A 16,424-nucleotide genomic window follows, 5' to 3' on the forward strand; every position below is an offset into this window, starting at 1 on the left:
CTCCCTCTCCCACTCCCCCTGCTTGTGTTCCCTCTCTCGCTGTGTCTCTCTGTCAAATAAGTAAATAAAATCTTTTAAATAAGTAAATTTTTTTTAAAAAGCACATAAAATTACATTATACAATCTCAATTATAAAAGAAAAACTACATAGATAGAACAAGGGGCCGTAAAAACATTAACTGTGCTTATCTTTGGGTGGTAGGATGACTTAGTTTCAAAATATATTTTTACAGGGACGCCTGGGTGGCTCAGTCGTTAGGCATCTGCCTTCGGCTCAGGTCATGGTCCCAGGGTCCTGGATCGAGCCCCGCATCGGGCTCCCTGCTCAGCGGGAAGCCTGCTTCTCCCTCCCCCACTCCCCCTGCTTGTGTTCCCTCTCTCGCTGTGTCTGTGAAATAAGTAAATAAAATCTTTTAAGTAAATATTTTTTAAAAAAAAAAGCACATAAAATTACATTATACAATCTCAATTATAAAAGAAAAACTACATGGATAGAACAAGGGGCCATGAAAACATTAACTGTGGGGCGCCTGGGTGGCTCAGATGGTTAAGCATCTGCCTTCGGCTCAGGTCATGATCCCGGGGTCCTGGGATTGAGCCCCGCATCGGGCTCCCTGCTCCGCGGGAAGCCTGCTTCTCCCTCTCCCACTCCCCCTGCTTGTGTGCCCTCTCTCGCTGTGCCTCTCTCTGTCAAATAAATAAATAAATAAATTTTAATACATATATATATATGCACACACACGTATATAGGTACACATATATTTTCACGTTTTTTGAAACCATTCAGAGAGCATATTTGTTTTATTGGTTCCACTAAAAAGAGTTACCAAAACCATTTTATTGTATACGTCACTTTAACAATCCATCACAAAGTACACAAAGACTCCAACATGCACAATCGCAGGGAAAAGCTCCGCCGGCATTGGGCTGCACTATCCTTCTCTAGTAATAAGGTGACATCCGAGCGGAGACCTGAGGGCTGCAGACTTCCGTGGCTAGTGCTGAGGGCAGAGGGGACAGCCGGCGCAAAGGGCTGGACGTAAGAAGGCTGAGCCGTCTGCGGAGCGCCGAGCGGGCTGCGCAGAGAGACTGTGGGGCCCCGCACATTCCGACCACGGTGCTGTACCGAGCGCAGCAGCGTCAAAATGAGCCGGGTTTGAATGCACCCAGCTGTCCCCCCCTGAATGGCCTGGACCAGTCACTTCCCCTCTGCACACCTGCGAAGGCGGCACGCCTCGCGCCAGAGGACCAGCGCAGTGAGGATCCTATCCTGCCGAAGGGGCTGGCCACACACACCCAAGAACCAAACCGAAATAAAGAGCCAGGCCTGCGCCGGGAGTTGGGAGAGCCGCCCCCGCCTGGCGCCCGGGTCACGGTGGGCCGCCGCACCGCCGTGGGTCTCTGCGCTGCGCCAGAGCCCCGACCCACCCCCGGCGCCCCGTCCCGGCGGGTAGCGTCCCCGCATCAGCGCCCCTCACAGCCCCGGCGCCCTGTCACCGCGGGCCGCGGCTCCGCGCCGCGCCAGCGCCCCCCACCCATCCCCGGCCCACCCCTGACTCCCGGCGCCACTCCCCCCGCTCCCCCGGCGCTCCCGCCTTCGCGTGCCGCGTCTCCGCGCCAAACCAGTGCCACCTGCACCCCCGGGGCCTCCACCCCCCACTCCCGGCAGCGCCCCCCCACCGCGGCGGGCCCCCAACTACACGCCCCGGGGTGGGGGGGGAACGGCTCCAGAGAGGCCGGGGCGCGGGCCACACGACTCCGGACCCTGACCCCGCCGCTCCCGGCCACGCCGCGCCCTCACCTACCGGAGCCCGGACCGCACTCCTGCCGCGTCCGGCCGAGGGCTGGGGGCCGGAGTCGAGGCGGCGCCGCTCCGCTCGGCGCATCCGGGGCCGCGAGCGGAGAAAGCGGCGGCGCGCCCGCTACGGCGAGCCGGAAGTGACGTCGCGCGGCGGGAGGCGTCGAGACGGGCGAAGGGCTAGAGCGGCCGGGCGAGGAGCGGGACGACGGGCCGGCGGCGGATTCCCCCCCCGCCCCCCCGGCCCGGCCGAGTCGTGCGTGGGGCGAGGCTGCGGCCGCGAGGGGCGGCGGGGCGGGAAGCTCCCGGGGCCCGCGGACAGCGTCGGACTGGAAAGGCCTGGCGCGGTGAACGCCGCCGAGAAAAGACGGGACCCGGAGGGGGGGAGGCGTCTGCGGATCAGACCCCGGGCCAGGGGCCGGCGGGAGAAGAGAGGAGGGGCTCAGGGTCCACGCCCGCCCGCGGCCACCGCCTGCCGCACACGGCCCGGCACCGTGCGAACCCGCGGCTCCCGGGGAAGGGGCCCGCTGCGCACCCACCAGCGGATGGGCGGACCTGGGAGACTCGGCGCTCGGTGGGCGCAGACGTAGCCGGCCGCGCGCCGGGGTCCCCACTGATGGGAAATGTGCGGAGTAGGCAGAGCCCGGAGGGGACGGTGGGTTGGCCGTGGCCCGGGGGACTGCCCTTGGGGGCCGGTGAGGATGTTGCGGAATTAGGTAGCGCCGATGGTTGCACAACGTTGTGAACGTACCAAAAACCATTGAATTGTGCGCTTTGAAAGGATGCGTTTATGGTATTTGAATTATGTCTCACTACAAAATTCACCTAAAAAAAATGAAGCCTAGGGGCGCCTGGGTGGCTCAGTCGGTTAAGCGACTGCCTTCGGCTCAGGTCATGACCCTGGAGTCCCGGGATCGAGTCCCGCATCGGGCTCCCTGCTCGGCGGGGAGTCTGCTTCTCCCTCGGACCCTCCCCCTCTCGTGCTCTCTCTCATTCTCTCTCTCAAATGCATAAAATCTTTTAAAAAAATAAAATTAAAAAACCTTAAAATTTTAAAAAAGAAAAATTAGAAGACTGATGCAATAAAGCACCTCAGCAAAGTGCAGGTGCAAATGCCCTCTGATGTTAAACTGAAAATTTTAGAAAAACAAACCCTGGCTACAAAAAGGAGACAGGAGGGGCGCCTGGGTGGCTCAGTCATTAAGGGTCTGCCTTCGGCTCAGGTCAGGATCCCGGGGTCCTGGGATCGAGCCCCGCATTGGGCTCCCTGCTCCGCGGGAAGCCTGCTTCTCCCTCTCCCACTCCCCCTGCTTGTGTTCCCTCTCTCACTGTCTCTCTTTGTCAAATAAATAAAATCTTTAAAAAATAAATAAATAAAAAATAACAAGGAGACAGGAGTGGGCAGTTGCACTGAGCAGTTGTTCTAGAGCCATGGTCAAAAGAACATTCTCCATCCAATTGAATCGCCTGGGTGGGGGCTGGCTCTTTGAAACTGCATGCCCCCCTCCTACTTGGTGAAGCCGGGAAGTTAAAAACTTGATCTGCCAGAGTCCCGGCTGAGTGAGGCCCCTTCTGTTCGCTGCATTTGTGCAAGACTGGCAGTGGGAGGGAGGAGGCCACCTCCTTCCTGCTGCATTGCTGCCCAAAAGCAGGGCTGACAAATGTCTCCCCTGCAAGGGAGGCCCAGTGCTGGGTGGCCATCAACATGGAGCCGTGGACACTGGTGGCTTCCTGACATGAACCCCTCCCCCTGGACCACAGCTCTAGGCAGCTTGTCAGCAGCTCCAGGTTTGTGGCCACAGGTGGGGGGGGGCGGGTCTGGGTCCTCCGATCCCCCCAGCTCCAGAGGCAGCATGAGGAGCAGATGCCTCAATGGGCCAGTTCTGTCTTGTTCTGGGAAACCTTCCAGGGGATCTGGTCCAGTCCAAAACCAGGTCCTTGAGCCCCTCCACCCCCAGCAATCTGTAAACCCCAAATTTGCTGAAGAAAACACCTGCCCAACCACACACAGAACCAGACAGTGATGTCTTCCTTCTCGGACACCTGCGTGGTCCCAAATACACAGATGAGAGCAGCTCACGAGATGTCCCGTCGCTTCCCAGGTGCTGACCTGCGTGCCCATCTTGCGTGCTGGCCAATGTGGGGACCTGGCAGGCAGCTGGGCAGGGAAAGGAGGTGCGGATTCTTGGCTCTCCTGTGTCCTTGGGATAACACTGCATTCTGGCATCTGACCCCCTGACTATGCAGATCCCGGCCCTAACTTTCTGCGCCTTCCATGCTCAGGGAAGGATCATGCAACCCAGGAAAAGGCTGGCCCCAAGGTCAGGCGTGCTCCCCTCAGGTTCTGGAGAGAGTGAGGGGCACGTACCATCATGCGATGTTGGCAGGGTTCTATGGAGGGGAGGAGCCATCAAAGTCAAGTGGCCACTAGAAACCCATCAGACCACTGATTCTGCATCCACGGCTACTCACACACATCAACGAGGACGTATAGGGATGGTCTGGACAAAGGCCCGGCAGCACGCGGGGCCGCATGGACAGTGAGCCACCGGCAAGAACGATGCAGACTTTCACGACCGCAAAGCCATGCTACATTGGGACAGGCAAGAGTCAAGTGCGCTGTAAGCCACCATCTGTGTGAAGAGACGGATCAGATGGGCTCATCTGTGCACAGGGCTCTCTGCGAGAGGCCCTAGGAACCAGTGAGGGAAGGGCTTCTCTCGTATGTACTGTTGCTGCAAAAGCATATTCGTTACTTTAAAATGCTGCCCTCCCAGGGATCCTCCAAGGTGGTTACACAGGTCATCCACTCATTACCTGGAGTCAGTTGGGAGTTATCTATTCTAGAGGTTTGACTGATGCTCAAATCAAGCCCTTGTAGCCTGTCATGGGAGCAGTGGTCCCAGCAGTTATTTGGGCTGATTGCTGCCCTTGGAAATGACTTAGCAAAGAGCCCTAGTTATCCCCGGGCCCATTACCACGCCTAATGCCAAGCTCCGCATGCCCTCCAGACCGCCCCATCTGCTAACGGCCCCAGGCCCTCAGTCCCTTAAACGTGAAGCCCAAGTCAGCCTTCTGTGCTCCCTCCTGTGCTCACCTCTGTCCCCTCGGCAGCAGGAAGCCCAGCTGCTTTTCTGGCCCCACACACCTCACTCACCCTCTGCACACACACCCTCCCCCCTCCACCCCGGCCACCACCAGCATCCTCAGTGGTCTTCCTGATGATACTCGTGCCACCCTGTCTGTCCACCCAGAAGAAACCCTCGAAGAGATCTGCCCAGTTCCGTGCACACATGGGTGTGCCCACACATGCCCCCACACGCCACACATGTGCACATAGGTGTGCATATAGGCACCCGTGCAGACTCACAAGCACACGCACGTACCCATGGGTACAGGCGCTGTACATCTCGTGCGTGCACGTATCATCAGGTGTGTGCTCACGTGCCCACGCATGAACACCGGCACGCACAGAACACACCACTTCCCCACGGGACACTGCCCGTGCCTTCTGCAGACATACCCAGGGCCTGCCCGTCACCCAATCCCCCTTCTCACTGACAGGTCACTTCTGGGCTGTGCTTTTTTTACCTTTTACCTTTTACCCGTTTGGTAAAAGGCATCTTCCAGCATCCCTTGCAGCTAGACCGGACAGCATGACATGCCCTTGACAATGAGGGGAAGAAGCTACTGGTGGGTCTTCTGTTGGGAGAGCTCACCGAGGGCCACATCTGCCCCACTCCCCCCACCTGGGACATGGGCAGGGCTGGGGTGGATGTGACCAGGGGCAAGGGCCCTGTTGGGGCTGCCTTCCACTACACGGCCAAGCCACCAAGCCCGGTCCTGAGGGCCTGACGGCTGGTCCCGTAGGAGCCTCTTGTGCCCACCGGCTCCGGCCTCTGCCCACCAATGCCCCTTTGCTCCTAACAGCACGCAGCATTCCCCCCCTCCCTCCCCTCTCCGGAGGCTACAAGCATAGCAGAGACCAAGTGAAGGTAAAAAAAACGGCGTGACTTTAGCAAAGTTCGTACTTATTTAATAAGAAAATTGCTTCTTTAAAAAAAATAGTGTCTTTACATGCTGAGGTGTATACGGTTAATGCATGAGCTGAAAACAGATTCGCAGCAGGTCCTCCCTGTGATGAAACCCAACGTGACGCAGGTCTCAAGACCCTGAGGTTGCGGGGCGGCGGCACGGCTCCCGTTTGGGAGGTGGGCCCGCGGTGACAGCAGGGGCTCCTGGCGCACGTTGGGCCAGCCTGAAGGCGCTCCAGCAGGTGGCCGCCACCTCAGTCGCTGTCTCCTGGGGGGTCAGGCACCTGCAGAACAAGAGCAAAGTGTGGGTGCTTCCTCCCTGGGGGGGCTGTCCAAGGGGGCGCTCAGCATCAGGGCCGGCCCCCAGCCCAGCCTGTCATCAGGCACACGCGCAAGCACTTGGTCTCAGCCCGACTCCTGGCCCCCACACCAACAGCTCAGGAACCTGACCTGCTCAGGGAAAGCCAAGGCTGGGGACAAGGGGGTCGTCACAGGGCTCCATCAGATCCCCTCAGGGGACACAAAATGGGGCTACTCCCAGCTGGACGAGCGCAGGCCCTCCCTCAGGTGTGAAGACAGCAGGAGGCAGGAGCCTGTCCCAGCGGGAGTCCAGCAGAGGGCACGTCTGGCCCCCAGCTCGAATCTGCACACACACACCACCCGGCCTCACAGTGCTTGGGAGAACTCGACACCGTCAACACTCACAGACCAGAAGACTCCACATAAAATCCCAGAATGCCGGTGTCTCCTGGGAAAGCTTCAGCTCTCCCGGCGCGGCCCTCCCCCTGATGTGGCCGTGAGACAGGGCAGGAGTGCTCGCGCCTGCCAGGGTCCGACCCCCATCACCTCCCTGATGCTGCGGCCCCTCGTCGTCCCACCTGCACACCTGCTCTTCCACACCTGGCCCACCCGGCCGGCTTACCCTACCTGCGTGCGTGGGTTTACAAGCCCAGGTGTGCGGAAAGGAGCATGCTTTTCTGGGCGCAAAGGCGATGGGAAACACTCTCCCAGCGCTCCAGGTGGGATTGCACCCGTGGAGAGCTGCTGGGCCAGCAGAGAACCCAGGCTCAGGGACGTCTCCCGCCCCAGGGAAAGAATCCAGCTGCAGACTACGGTTAGCTCCAGGGCCTCAACACACGTGCCCTCCTCCTAACACTCTCCTGGCAGGGACGAGCCGCCTGGAGCCGTGGCCCAAGTGGGAGAGCGCGTCAGACAGCAACCACCTGGAGTGGGCGCCAAGCACCCCACGTGCCTCTCAAGGGACCCCACGTTCCGGAGCAGGTGTGACAACAGACACGCGCTGAGGACCTCACAGCGCTCGTCCTCACACCTCCGTCCCACGGACGCTAAGGCCGGCCACTGAGCACAGCCTCTGTCTGAGGTCACTGGGTACAGAGTGGGGAGCAAACACAAAGCAGCACTGTGGGGTCGCCAGCCACCCAGTCCAATGCCCTGCTCGTCACAGCTGTGTGACCCCGAGAGCCTGACGCACCTCTCTGCGCCTCGGCTTGCTCGTCTGCACAATGGACACAAGGACACCAGTGTAGAGCGGGTGAGAAGCTTGGCCGAGCGCCCGAAAGGGAGGGCCTGTGGCAGCCCCAGGGCCCCGGCCTCCAGCCCCATGGCCCCAGCCCCCACCTTGGTGCCCGGGCCGGCTGCCGCATGGGCGGTGGCGTTGAAGTCATGCACGGGCAGGGTACTCAGCCACTGGGCCATGGACCGCTCGTGGCGCTCGGTGCTGATGATGGTGGGGTAGATGTGCTGCTCCTTGAACGCCGTGACCCCCGCCTCCTCCCGCGTCCAGTCCAGCGGCTCATGCAGCCCGTCGTTGCCGAAGCGCTGGTTGTACTTCTCAAAGTGCACGCGCTCCAGGACCAGGCCGAGCCCCGGCGCCTTGGGCACGTCCACCTTCGCCTCCCCCCAGCTGCGCTCCAGCACGCTCTCGGGGGCGTAGCCCTTGACGATGGCCACCACCAGGCCGACCATCTTCCTGATCTGGTGCGTCATGAAGCTCTGCCCCTTCACCTTGATCACCGCGAACTCCATGCCCTCCCGCACAAAAGGCTCCTCGCAGAACATGTCCAGGATGTAGCGCCGAGCACTGGCCTCGCGGGGCCCCTTCTGCGAGGTGAAGTTGTGGAAGCTGTGCGTGCCCTTGTAACAGGAAAGGAGCCCGTTGACGCGCTGCAACGTCTCTGCGCTCAGCCGGTAGCTCTCGTCCTGCACGTCGTGGTCCTTGTGGGCGAAGGCAAACGTAGGCAGCATGTAGAAGTAGGTCCTGGCGTCACACTTGTTCTTGGAGTTGAAGCCGCCCGTGACCCTCTTCAGTCCTTGGGGGGAGAGGAGGCAAGTGAGGACAACGCTTCCCTGCCAACGAGCCCCTGGACCAGACGTGGGCCCGGCTTCCGTGCACCGAACCCGCACGCGCCCGATGCTCAATGGCAGAGTTACGCAAACCAACTCATCAAAAACACCAGCGGTTTGTTAAAACCCGGGGTTCACAGATGGGCAGGGAAGCATATGCTCATGCCCTGCACAGCTCTCCACGGAATCCACGGGGGACCCGAAACCACGCCCTATGGGTCGTCCTACACGAGGCCACCAGATAGCGGCAGGGCTAAGAACAAGAACTAGAGACAACTTAGAAGTCCCGTGAGAGAAACACGATCGCACACGTTCTAGAACGTCAGCAGGACGAAGCAGCAGGCAGCCCCCGAACACCAGAGGCCCCGTGCCCTGAGAGCAGACAGACCCAGCAGGTGCTCGACAAACACGCTAACTAGGAAGTGAAAGAATAAAGACAGAATGAAGCATGCAGGGCTCCACTCGTGAGAAGCACGGAAGCATATGCGTGCGTAGAGAATCTCCCCGACGACACACAGGTACTGGCGAGGACCTGGACCCAGGGGTGCTGCCCAAGCTGCACCAGGGCCCTGCGGGCACCTCCAGCCAGCCCAGCCCCCAGGGCTCCTGCCCTCCTTGCTCTCGCTCTACTGCTCTGTCTCATTTGGGGGTAATTTCAGGTTTTCCTTGTTACCTGGCATTGAAAATTCACTTTTGTCTGCACCGAGCATCGCCAGGACGCGTCATGCAGGCGGCTGTCGGATCAGCACCCGGGCTGCCTGATGGCTGTGCTCCGGGGCCGCAACGAGGGAAACCACCCCGCATGTCAGGTTGCACGAGAAGCACTGACACTGCGGTAACTGTATGGGATTCGGTGTTGTTTTAGCAAAACTGGGGCCTGATCTGTGGACTACATGGAAGACCTTCCGGTGCAAACGCATCAAGGCGCCTTCAGGAGGGTTTACTCAAAGAGGAGTGTCCCAGGAGGGGACCCTCCCTGCAGCAGAGAAAGACCCCAGCAGAGCAAACAAAAGCCACGTCACGTGCAAACACAGACGTCCAGTAGCAGAAAAAGTAATCAGTAAGCGTTACCGACTTCACGGTAAGAATCTCCGTTTACTTGCGCCAAATGCCTGCGGCAGCTTTGTCCCTGACAGCGCAGAAACCCAGCGCCCTCGGGGCACATGGAGAAACCACGTGTGGCACGCCCACGTGGCGGGGTCCACACAACACCGGCTCCGTGAAAGCAGCCAGACGTGTGACCTGATTCTGTTCAGTGCAGCACTAAGAGTAACGCAGATCAGTGGTGGCCCGTGAGGAGGGGTGGGGGGCGGAGGGGCTCACGGTCCTACCCAGGATGGTTCCATAAGCGTGGGCGCACATACGGTGCTCATCACACATCAGCCACATCTCAAAGGATTTTTTCAATTGGCTGCTTAAACGAAAAACGCCGCGTGGCTGGTACCACACGTAGTCACATGATAGGCACCCGTCAGCGGCAAGGCCGGGGGGACGGACGCAGGACAGTGCCTCTGTCTTCACACAAAACGCGAGGTGAGAAGCAGCTCCAACGGACACGGCCACCAGGCCACCAAATAGCCCACCAGCAACAACGGGGGCGGCAGGGCAGTTAAAGTCATGGGGCACGCGAGGCCGAGATCAAGGTCGGCTGGCCACGCGGCCGGGCCCGCTACAGAGGGTCTGCCAATTCCTGCCTTAACCCCAAGCGACCACTAAAAACCACGGCATGTTACCCCTAACAAGGCAACCAAGGTGATAATTAAATGGAATTATAAAAAACATTCATTAATCCAAAAGAATAAACAGAAGAAAAGGAGAGCACAGAACAGAAAAGACAAGAAGCACCAGACGGCGAGGTCTACGCCAACCAACCAACCCAAGAGCGTGGGAAACCACCAGCCCGCGCACGCCACTCAAAAGCAGAGAGTCAGATGGAATTGTTTTAACAAAGACCTAAAAATCCCATTTGAGAGGCTTGTTATAAAAAGAGAATCCTCACCCGTTTCAGCTTTACCGAATCGGGACTTTTGCGTCCGGTGTTTGGGTCAAACAAGGCGCTGCCATGAAGGGAGCTCCCAAGTGCGTGTCCAGCTCATCCCTTCAGGAGGAGGGGACAGCAACCTCTGAGCTGACTCACAGCCTCTCCTACCAACCACTCAGCAACCGCCCCGGCATCCTGATTCCACACCAGAGAAATCTGGTGAGGCTTCACGTCCCTCCAAGACCAGCCACCACGCGGCACGCAGCCCTGCCCTGCTGCGCTTACCCAGTATCCGAATGTGAGGCGGAAGGTGGCTGTTGATCTTTTCTAAAATATCGTCAATCAGCCACACCTTCAGGGACACGACCTGGCCGGCCGCCGACACGCCCTGCAAAGGAAGCAGAAGGGTCAGGCACACCCCTCCGTAAGGCAGTCTCCTGGACCAAGGACCACACCAAAGCTACACCGTTTCCTGTACCAGTTCTGGCTTTAGAAACGCATTTGAGGGGCTGGTGAGACCCAAGGATGACGCTCAGTCCGCCAAAAAGCCAGGCGAGCACAACCGGCGAAGGACCACCGATGGCCTCGGCCCTGCGGGACACACGTCACGCAGGTAAGACATGAAGGCCCCCTCGGAGCAGACTCCGCACAACGTGGGGAAAAGAGCAAGCGATTTCCTTGGGAGAGTGGGAGGCCAAGCAAGGGAAAGCCGTCGCCCCACCTCGCCCACGGTGTCGCCGTCCCCGCTCCAGGTGCGCGCTCACCCGCGCTGCTGACGCTCCACCTCGCGCCCCAGCACAAGCCCCTGCCCTCCGCACCCCCATCTCGTCTCCCTTTGTCATGGGGACAGCGGGTACGGCTCAGAGGCCTTCTGAGAGCCCACGCTCACCTAACTTCCAGGCCAGCGCATGGCTGTAATCATCCTGGTTTGCCCTGAGCGACCACTGCTCATCTCTCCCTGGGCCGCGTTTACGAGCACACCGTTATCACGGGGCTTCGGCACCAGGGACAGGCCAGGCATCCACCAGGGGTCCTGGAACGCGGCCCCCACGAACCAGGGGGGACCACTGTGCCATCTAAGTCAGGAGAGCAGTTATCCTGTGGAACAGGGACGGGGTAATGACGGGGACAGCGAAGGGGAGCTGGTGACACAGGCAACTCCCAGCAGGGTGAGCATGCTTCCCCACCCCGATGCCGGGCCTTTGCCTAAAAGCTGTGTGGACAGTCAGCATGGCAGGACCATGTGGGGACAGGGAAGTGGACAGGACGGCTCCGGGGGGGGCGGGGTGCCGTCCTGGGCGCAGACGCGCAGGTGTGCGGCTCGGCACCACCCGCGTCACCACACAAACATCATCTGAAGGCGCTCCACAAACCTGTGCCAAGAAATCGACTACAGCGGGGCGCCTGGGTGGCTCAGACGGTTGAGCGTCTGCCTTCGGCTCAGGTCATGGTCCCAGGGTCCTGGGATCGAGCCCCGCATCGGGCTCCCTGCTCGGCGGGAAGCCTGCTTCTCCCTCTGCTCCCCACTTGTGCTCTATCTCTGTCTCTCTCTCTCTCACGTAAATAAAATCTAAGAAAAAAGATAAAAAATAAAAAGCCAAAAAAAAAACAAAACTGGCCTCACCTGTCCAAAAAAAATAGAAAAAAAGCAACAAGGAAACCATTTCAGATTAAAGGGAGCTCAGAGGACGGGAGCAGGCACACACGCCGACCACGGCTCAAGCGCTGGGTCAGTAACAGACCGAGGCGCGTGGTAGCGGCACCCCGTCAGCGCCGGACCACCCGAGGGGAACTCCCAGGGGCGCTGCCATCCCGGCACATTCAGGCCTGTGGCTTTCAGGGTGAATGAGGTCCGCAACGGACTCTCAAACGGTTTAAGGGAAAAAAGAATGTAAAGAGGAAACAAATGTGGCAAAACGGTATCACTGCTGAATCGAGGGGAGGGCTGGTCCAGCGTCCACCGCGATACTCCCCACACATCTGCAGGGCTGATATTTTTCCCAATAAAAAACTGGGGAGATGGGGATGCCTGGCTGGCTCAGTTAGTGAAGTGTGCAACTCTTCATTTCAGGGTTGTGGGTTCAAGCCCCACGCTGGGTGTGGAGATTACTTAAAAAAGCAAAATTAAAAAAAAAAAGGTGAATGACACCACTATGTTTTTTGTATTAATCATGTGTAAATGAGAACATTCTGGACGTGCTGCTGGGGCGGGAGAGATGGCTAAGGGGCCTGGGCTCCTTTCTGTGGAGATGAAAGTGTCCCCAGACCAGCTGCAGGGACGGCCGCACAACTCTGCAAACACTCAAGAATCCACTGACTCGCACACTCTGGACAGGCAAACTGTAAGGAGTGAATTGTATCTCAATAAAATGGCTTTTCAAAGAATCTGAAATAAAAGCTAAGAAAATGCTATCATTTCTTCATCCACGGGGCTGGATGCACAAGTGGAGAGATGAGCTGGGACGTTAGTGCTGGAAGCTTCGGGTTTCTTCAGGTTCCCCAAACCGTAAGAGGGAAACACATCTGAATGGAACAATCTCCAACAACACTGGGTTAAGCCCCACGCTCTGAAACGCTCTGTTAGTTATTTGCTTTCCTTTTGCCTTGAGAACTACCAGAGGAGCTGTCACCAAGCCAATTAAAGAGGAAAGGGAAACTGTTGGAACCACAGGACCCTCGCCTGAGCCGTGGGAAACATCACCGCATCACCTACAAGAAGTGGACCCACAGTCCCGTCTGCTCTCCGCTATCTGTACGATTCACCAGTTCTGTGGTCCCCACCTGGCACGTGAACCCAGGGGATCTGGTACCTGTGGACCCGGGTGTTGTTTGGCTGCTCAGGATGCTGACCAGCCCATGCCTGTGTCGCACCCCCAGGGACCTCAGGTGGCCACAGAAGCATCCCAGGGTCAGGGCTGCAGAGCAGGGGCAGAAGGCATGCGGTGCACTCTGCGTTTCGTATCTACTGGAGAAGAGCTCGAGGTTTGTGCCCTACCCGCCTGCCCGGCTCCCCTCCACTCTCCTTGGGGAGCTGCAGCCCATGCCAGACCGACACCCAGGAACACGACAGGGCGAGACTGAGCCCAGGACACATGTGTGAGGCAGTGACTAAGCGCGCTGAGACCCAATCTTGAGACCGAGTGGACAGCACGGGGCCACAGCCACCGGGGCTCCCTGGTCCACGAGACCCGGCCAGTGCGGTGGTGACGCACCATGAGCGTGGAGTACGTACCGGACTGCCAAGCCGTGACACGCAAGCACATGCGCACGCACACAATGGGAACTGCGTTCTGCCTGTTACACTGGGACAAAACACTGTCAGGGATGTACTAAGCTAAAACAGATGACTCACACCAGGATCACCCCTTTCCTTTCCCCTCCTGGAAGACAGGACATTCAGTCCTCTATGTACTGGCAAGCCTGAGCTGCGTGGATATCAGAACCACTGTGCGGCCACCTGCAGGGGCCACGCAGGAGAACACACAGACACGAAGTCTGGTCCGCAGGGAGCACCCAGGTCCAGCCACACCTGGACTGGAAATGCTTGAGAACTTCCTGGTGACACGAGGCGACGGCTTTCTTCCCGTTTTGGCTAGTTTGGTCTGTGCATCTGTCATTCACAGCCGAGAATCTTGACGAATAAAGACGCTGACGTGTGGTGTGAAGGACGTACAGACCAGGAGCTTCAGGTCTGCTGCTCGAACCTGCAGGGGAGGGGCAGAGATGGCGCCTACCTTATCTGTCCGGGCGCACCGCTGGAAGGACATTTTCTTCATGTCTTCACCGTGATTTTCAGGAATACAACCCGACTGGACCAGGGCAGACACCAAGTCATCTTCGATGGTCTTGAATTGTGAGGACCCAATATTCCTCTGAAAGAACGAATAGAAAACCAGTTTTCTTCACTCAGTCGCCGCCCACAGACGGGAGCCCTGGGCCCAAGCTGCTCCCCGCAGGGCGCCTGGGGCCTGGGCCCACATCTGCGGCCCTGGGAATACACCGCGGCTCTTCCCCGTCCCGTGGCAAGTGGGACAGTTACCTGAGGGTACCCAGTCTCTAGAAACGCCCCACCCTGCGCAGCCAGGTCAAACAGCCCACAGAGGGCATCACCCGACAGTTTCCTCCCACCTGGTCAGGTCTGAAACCAGTGCCCCTCTGGCCAGAGACCCATCTGTCGGCAGCAGCGGGCTGCGGAGGGCCACCCCCCTTACCACGCGGGGAGGCAGACCCCTTGACTCAAAGCAGGAAACCCACCCCAGGATGCCAGGGCTGGATTCAGTATCCTTTCAGCTCATGGGACCGGCCCGCACGACACCCACTGCTTCTAGAACCTCCTAACACTATCCTCTTCGCATGCCCTAAGCACAACCCAGGGCCTGCAGGACCCCGCACATCAGTGAGGTCACGCGACCCCCCTGGCGCTTCTCAGAGAAAACCCCACACCAGGGACACGAGAGCGGACGAGAGCACTCTGCCAAGACCACCACAGGAGAAGTTCTTCCCGAGGTCTACCCTACGGTCCCTTGATGCAAGCATCGAGTCATAGATAAATGCTGCTCAAACACCCCCACGCAGGGGCAGGGCTGCGGCAGCAGGGAAGGTGGCCGAGTGCCAGGCTCTCACTACGTCCTCCCATCAGCACGGTGAGCCCCTGTCACTCTCCAGCCTGTTTCCCTCACGGGGAAACTGAGGCACACAAGCTGCTGAGACACAGCAAAGTTCTCAAGACCGCGCCTAAAGCAAAAATGCACCTCCTCAAAATCAGTCACAAAAGCCTTTCATCACCCACACAGAGCAACAGGAGTGGTCCGTCCCTTGGCACAGTCGACCCCACACTGCGACATCAGTTTCCCCCGTGTGACCTAAGCTCTTCCTTAAAACGAGACCCGAAGAACCGCAGTTCTCCCGCTGTTCCTGGTGACAGTCATCACACCACCTGGGGAGCGCCCGGTTAGACGCTCCGGGCGCGCTCCGGCACGGCACCCGAGTCCCTCCTCTGAGTCAAGCTTCAACAGGCTCACAGAACACAGGACCCACTAGGGGGCCAAGAACCTCTCTGTGCAGGTGTGGGGCTCCTGCACCCCCAACTCTCAGGAATTCTGAGCACCCTACCTCCCCCAGCCTGAGCTCCAGCGTAGGGCAGACGACGGCGGCTGGCGCCCCCCTGCCCCCCGGCCTCCGGGAGAGAGCGCACAGGGAGCCGGCCGCAGGCTGCTCGGCCACAGGCCGCTCGGCGGCAGGGGAGGCTCCGGACGCCCGGGAGCCCCAGCGCCGCACCTCCCGGGGCCAGAGCAGAGCTCGGGGCAGCTGGGGCTCCAGCGGAAACCCTGCCCCCGGGGGGCGCACCGCGACGCTGAAAACCGGGTGAAGGGCGAGGCCCCGTGTCCTGAGCTGGCCTAGCCGGGCAGCCGTCCGCCCGAAGCCGGTCGGAGAAGCGAGCCGCGCGGACCCTCACCTGCATGCCGTGGTAGCCCTTCCCGGAATACGCCATGAGCAGCACGATCTTCCGCTTGGGCGGCTTCCTGTGCGGCTCCCCGTCGGGGCTGCTCTTGAGCTTCTTGGCCTGCTGCTCGGCGTCCTCCCAGGCGCGGGCCCTCCCGTCCTGCTCCCGCGCCGCGCCCGCGGGGGTCTGCGCGTTCCCGGCCATGGGGGGCGAGCTGCGAGGACACGGACTGAGTGAGCGCCGCGGCCGGGGCGCGCGGCCTGGACGGCGGGGGCCCGGGCGACGCGCCGCCGTTACCAGAGCAGACGCCGTCCCAGGCGCGGGCTCCACGCTCCGCAGGCTCTCCGCAGGGCCCCGGCCGCCGCCCGCAGGCTGGAGGCCGCCATGCGCGTCGGGGAGCGGGGTGTTGGGGGCTGGGGAGGCCCGCGGCCCCCGCCCCCGGGGCGCCCTCGCGGCCCCCGCCCCTCCTGGCCCCCCCCCCGCCCCGCCCGGCTCCCCCTCGGGAGTCCGGGGGCGCCGGCCACGCGCGCCGGAGCTAGAGACACGCGCTCCCACCCGCGGCCCCACTCACGGCGCCGCGGACGGAGCCGGAGCCGGACCACGTGGGCGAAGGCGGAAGCGGAACGCGCGCCCGACGGCGGCCGGCCGTGGACAAAAGTCCCGCGGGGCGGGGCTCCCGGGAGCGAGCGGGCGCGCGCAGGTGCTCCGCGGACGGAGCGTCGCGGCCCGGCCTTCCCGGGGCGAGCCCCCCGGCGGCTCCCCAGGCTCTGCGTCTCCCGGGCCCGTGGTGGCCCGGCGGCCGCT

The 16,424-nt window shown here is 60.3% G+C and overlaps 2 protein-coding genes across 15 annotated transcripts in view; both read right to left on the bottom strand.

The window, feature by feature from the left end:
- EP400 (E1A binding protein p400) overlaps window positions 1-1,929 on the bottom strand; it is a 97,763-nt gene extending 95,834 nt beyond the window's left edge. For 13 of the 14 annotated variants that reach the window (XM_025861629.2, XM_073890400.1, XM_025861628.2 and 10 more), the window contains exon 1: window positions 1,806-1,929. The gene's annotated coding sequence lies outside the window, so the exon portion shown is untranslated. The remainder of the gene's footprint in view (window positions 1-1,805) is intronic. The other variant, XM_073890395.1, reaches the window with a different exon arrangement.
- Window positions 1,930-5,812: 3,883 nt separating this feature from the next.
- Window positions 5,813-16,087, bottom strand: PUS1 (pseudouridine synthase 1). The gene is made up of 6 exons (XM_025861636.2): window positions 15,918-16,087; window positions 15,633-15,834; window positions 13,912-14,049; window positions 10,463-10,565; window positions 7,471-8,162; window positions 5,813-6,116 (listed from the first exon to the last, which is right to left on the bottom strand). The coding sequence occupies exons 1-6, from the start codon at window positions 16,004-16,006 to the stop codon at window positions 6,087-6,089; spliced, it is 1,254 nt and encodes a 417-aa protein (XP_025717421.1). The 5' UTR covers window positions 16,007-16,087; the 3' UTR covers window positions 5,813-6,086.
- Between the last annotated feature and the right edge of the window lie 337 nt (window positions 16,088-16,424).

The sequence above is a fragment of the Callorhinus ursinus genome, unplaced genomic scaffold (assembly GCF_003265705.2).
Source record: "Callorhinus ursinus isolate GAN/ISIS: 27379988/994484 unplaced genomic scaffold, GSC_fseal_2.0 scaffold148, whole genome shotgun sequence".
NCBI lineage: Eukaryota > Metazoa > Chordata > Mammalia > Carnivora > Otariidae > Callorhinus > Callorhinus ursinus.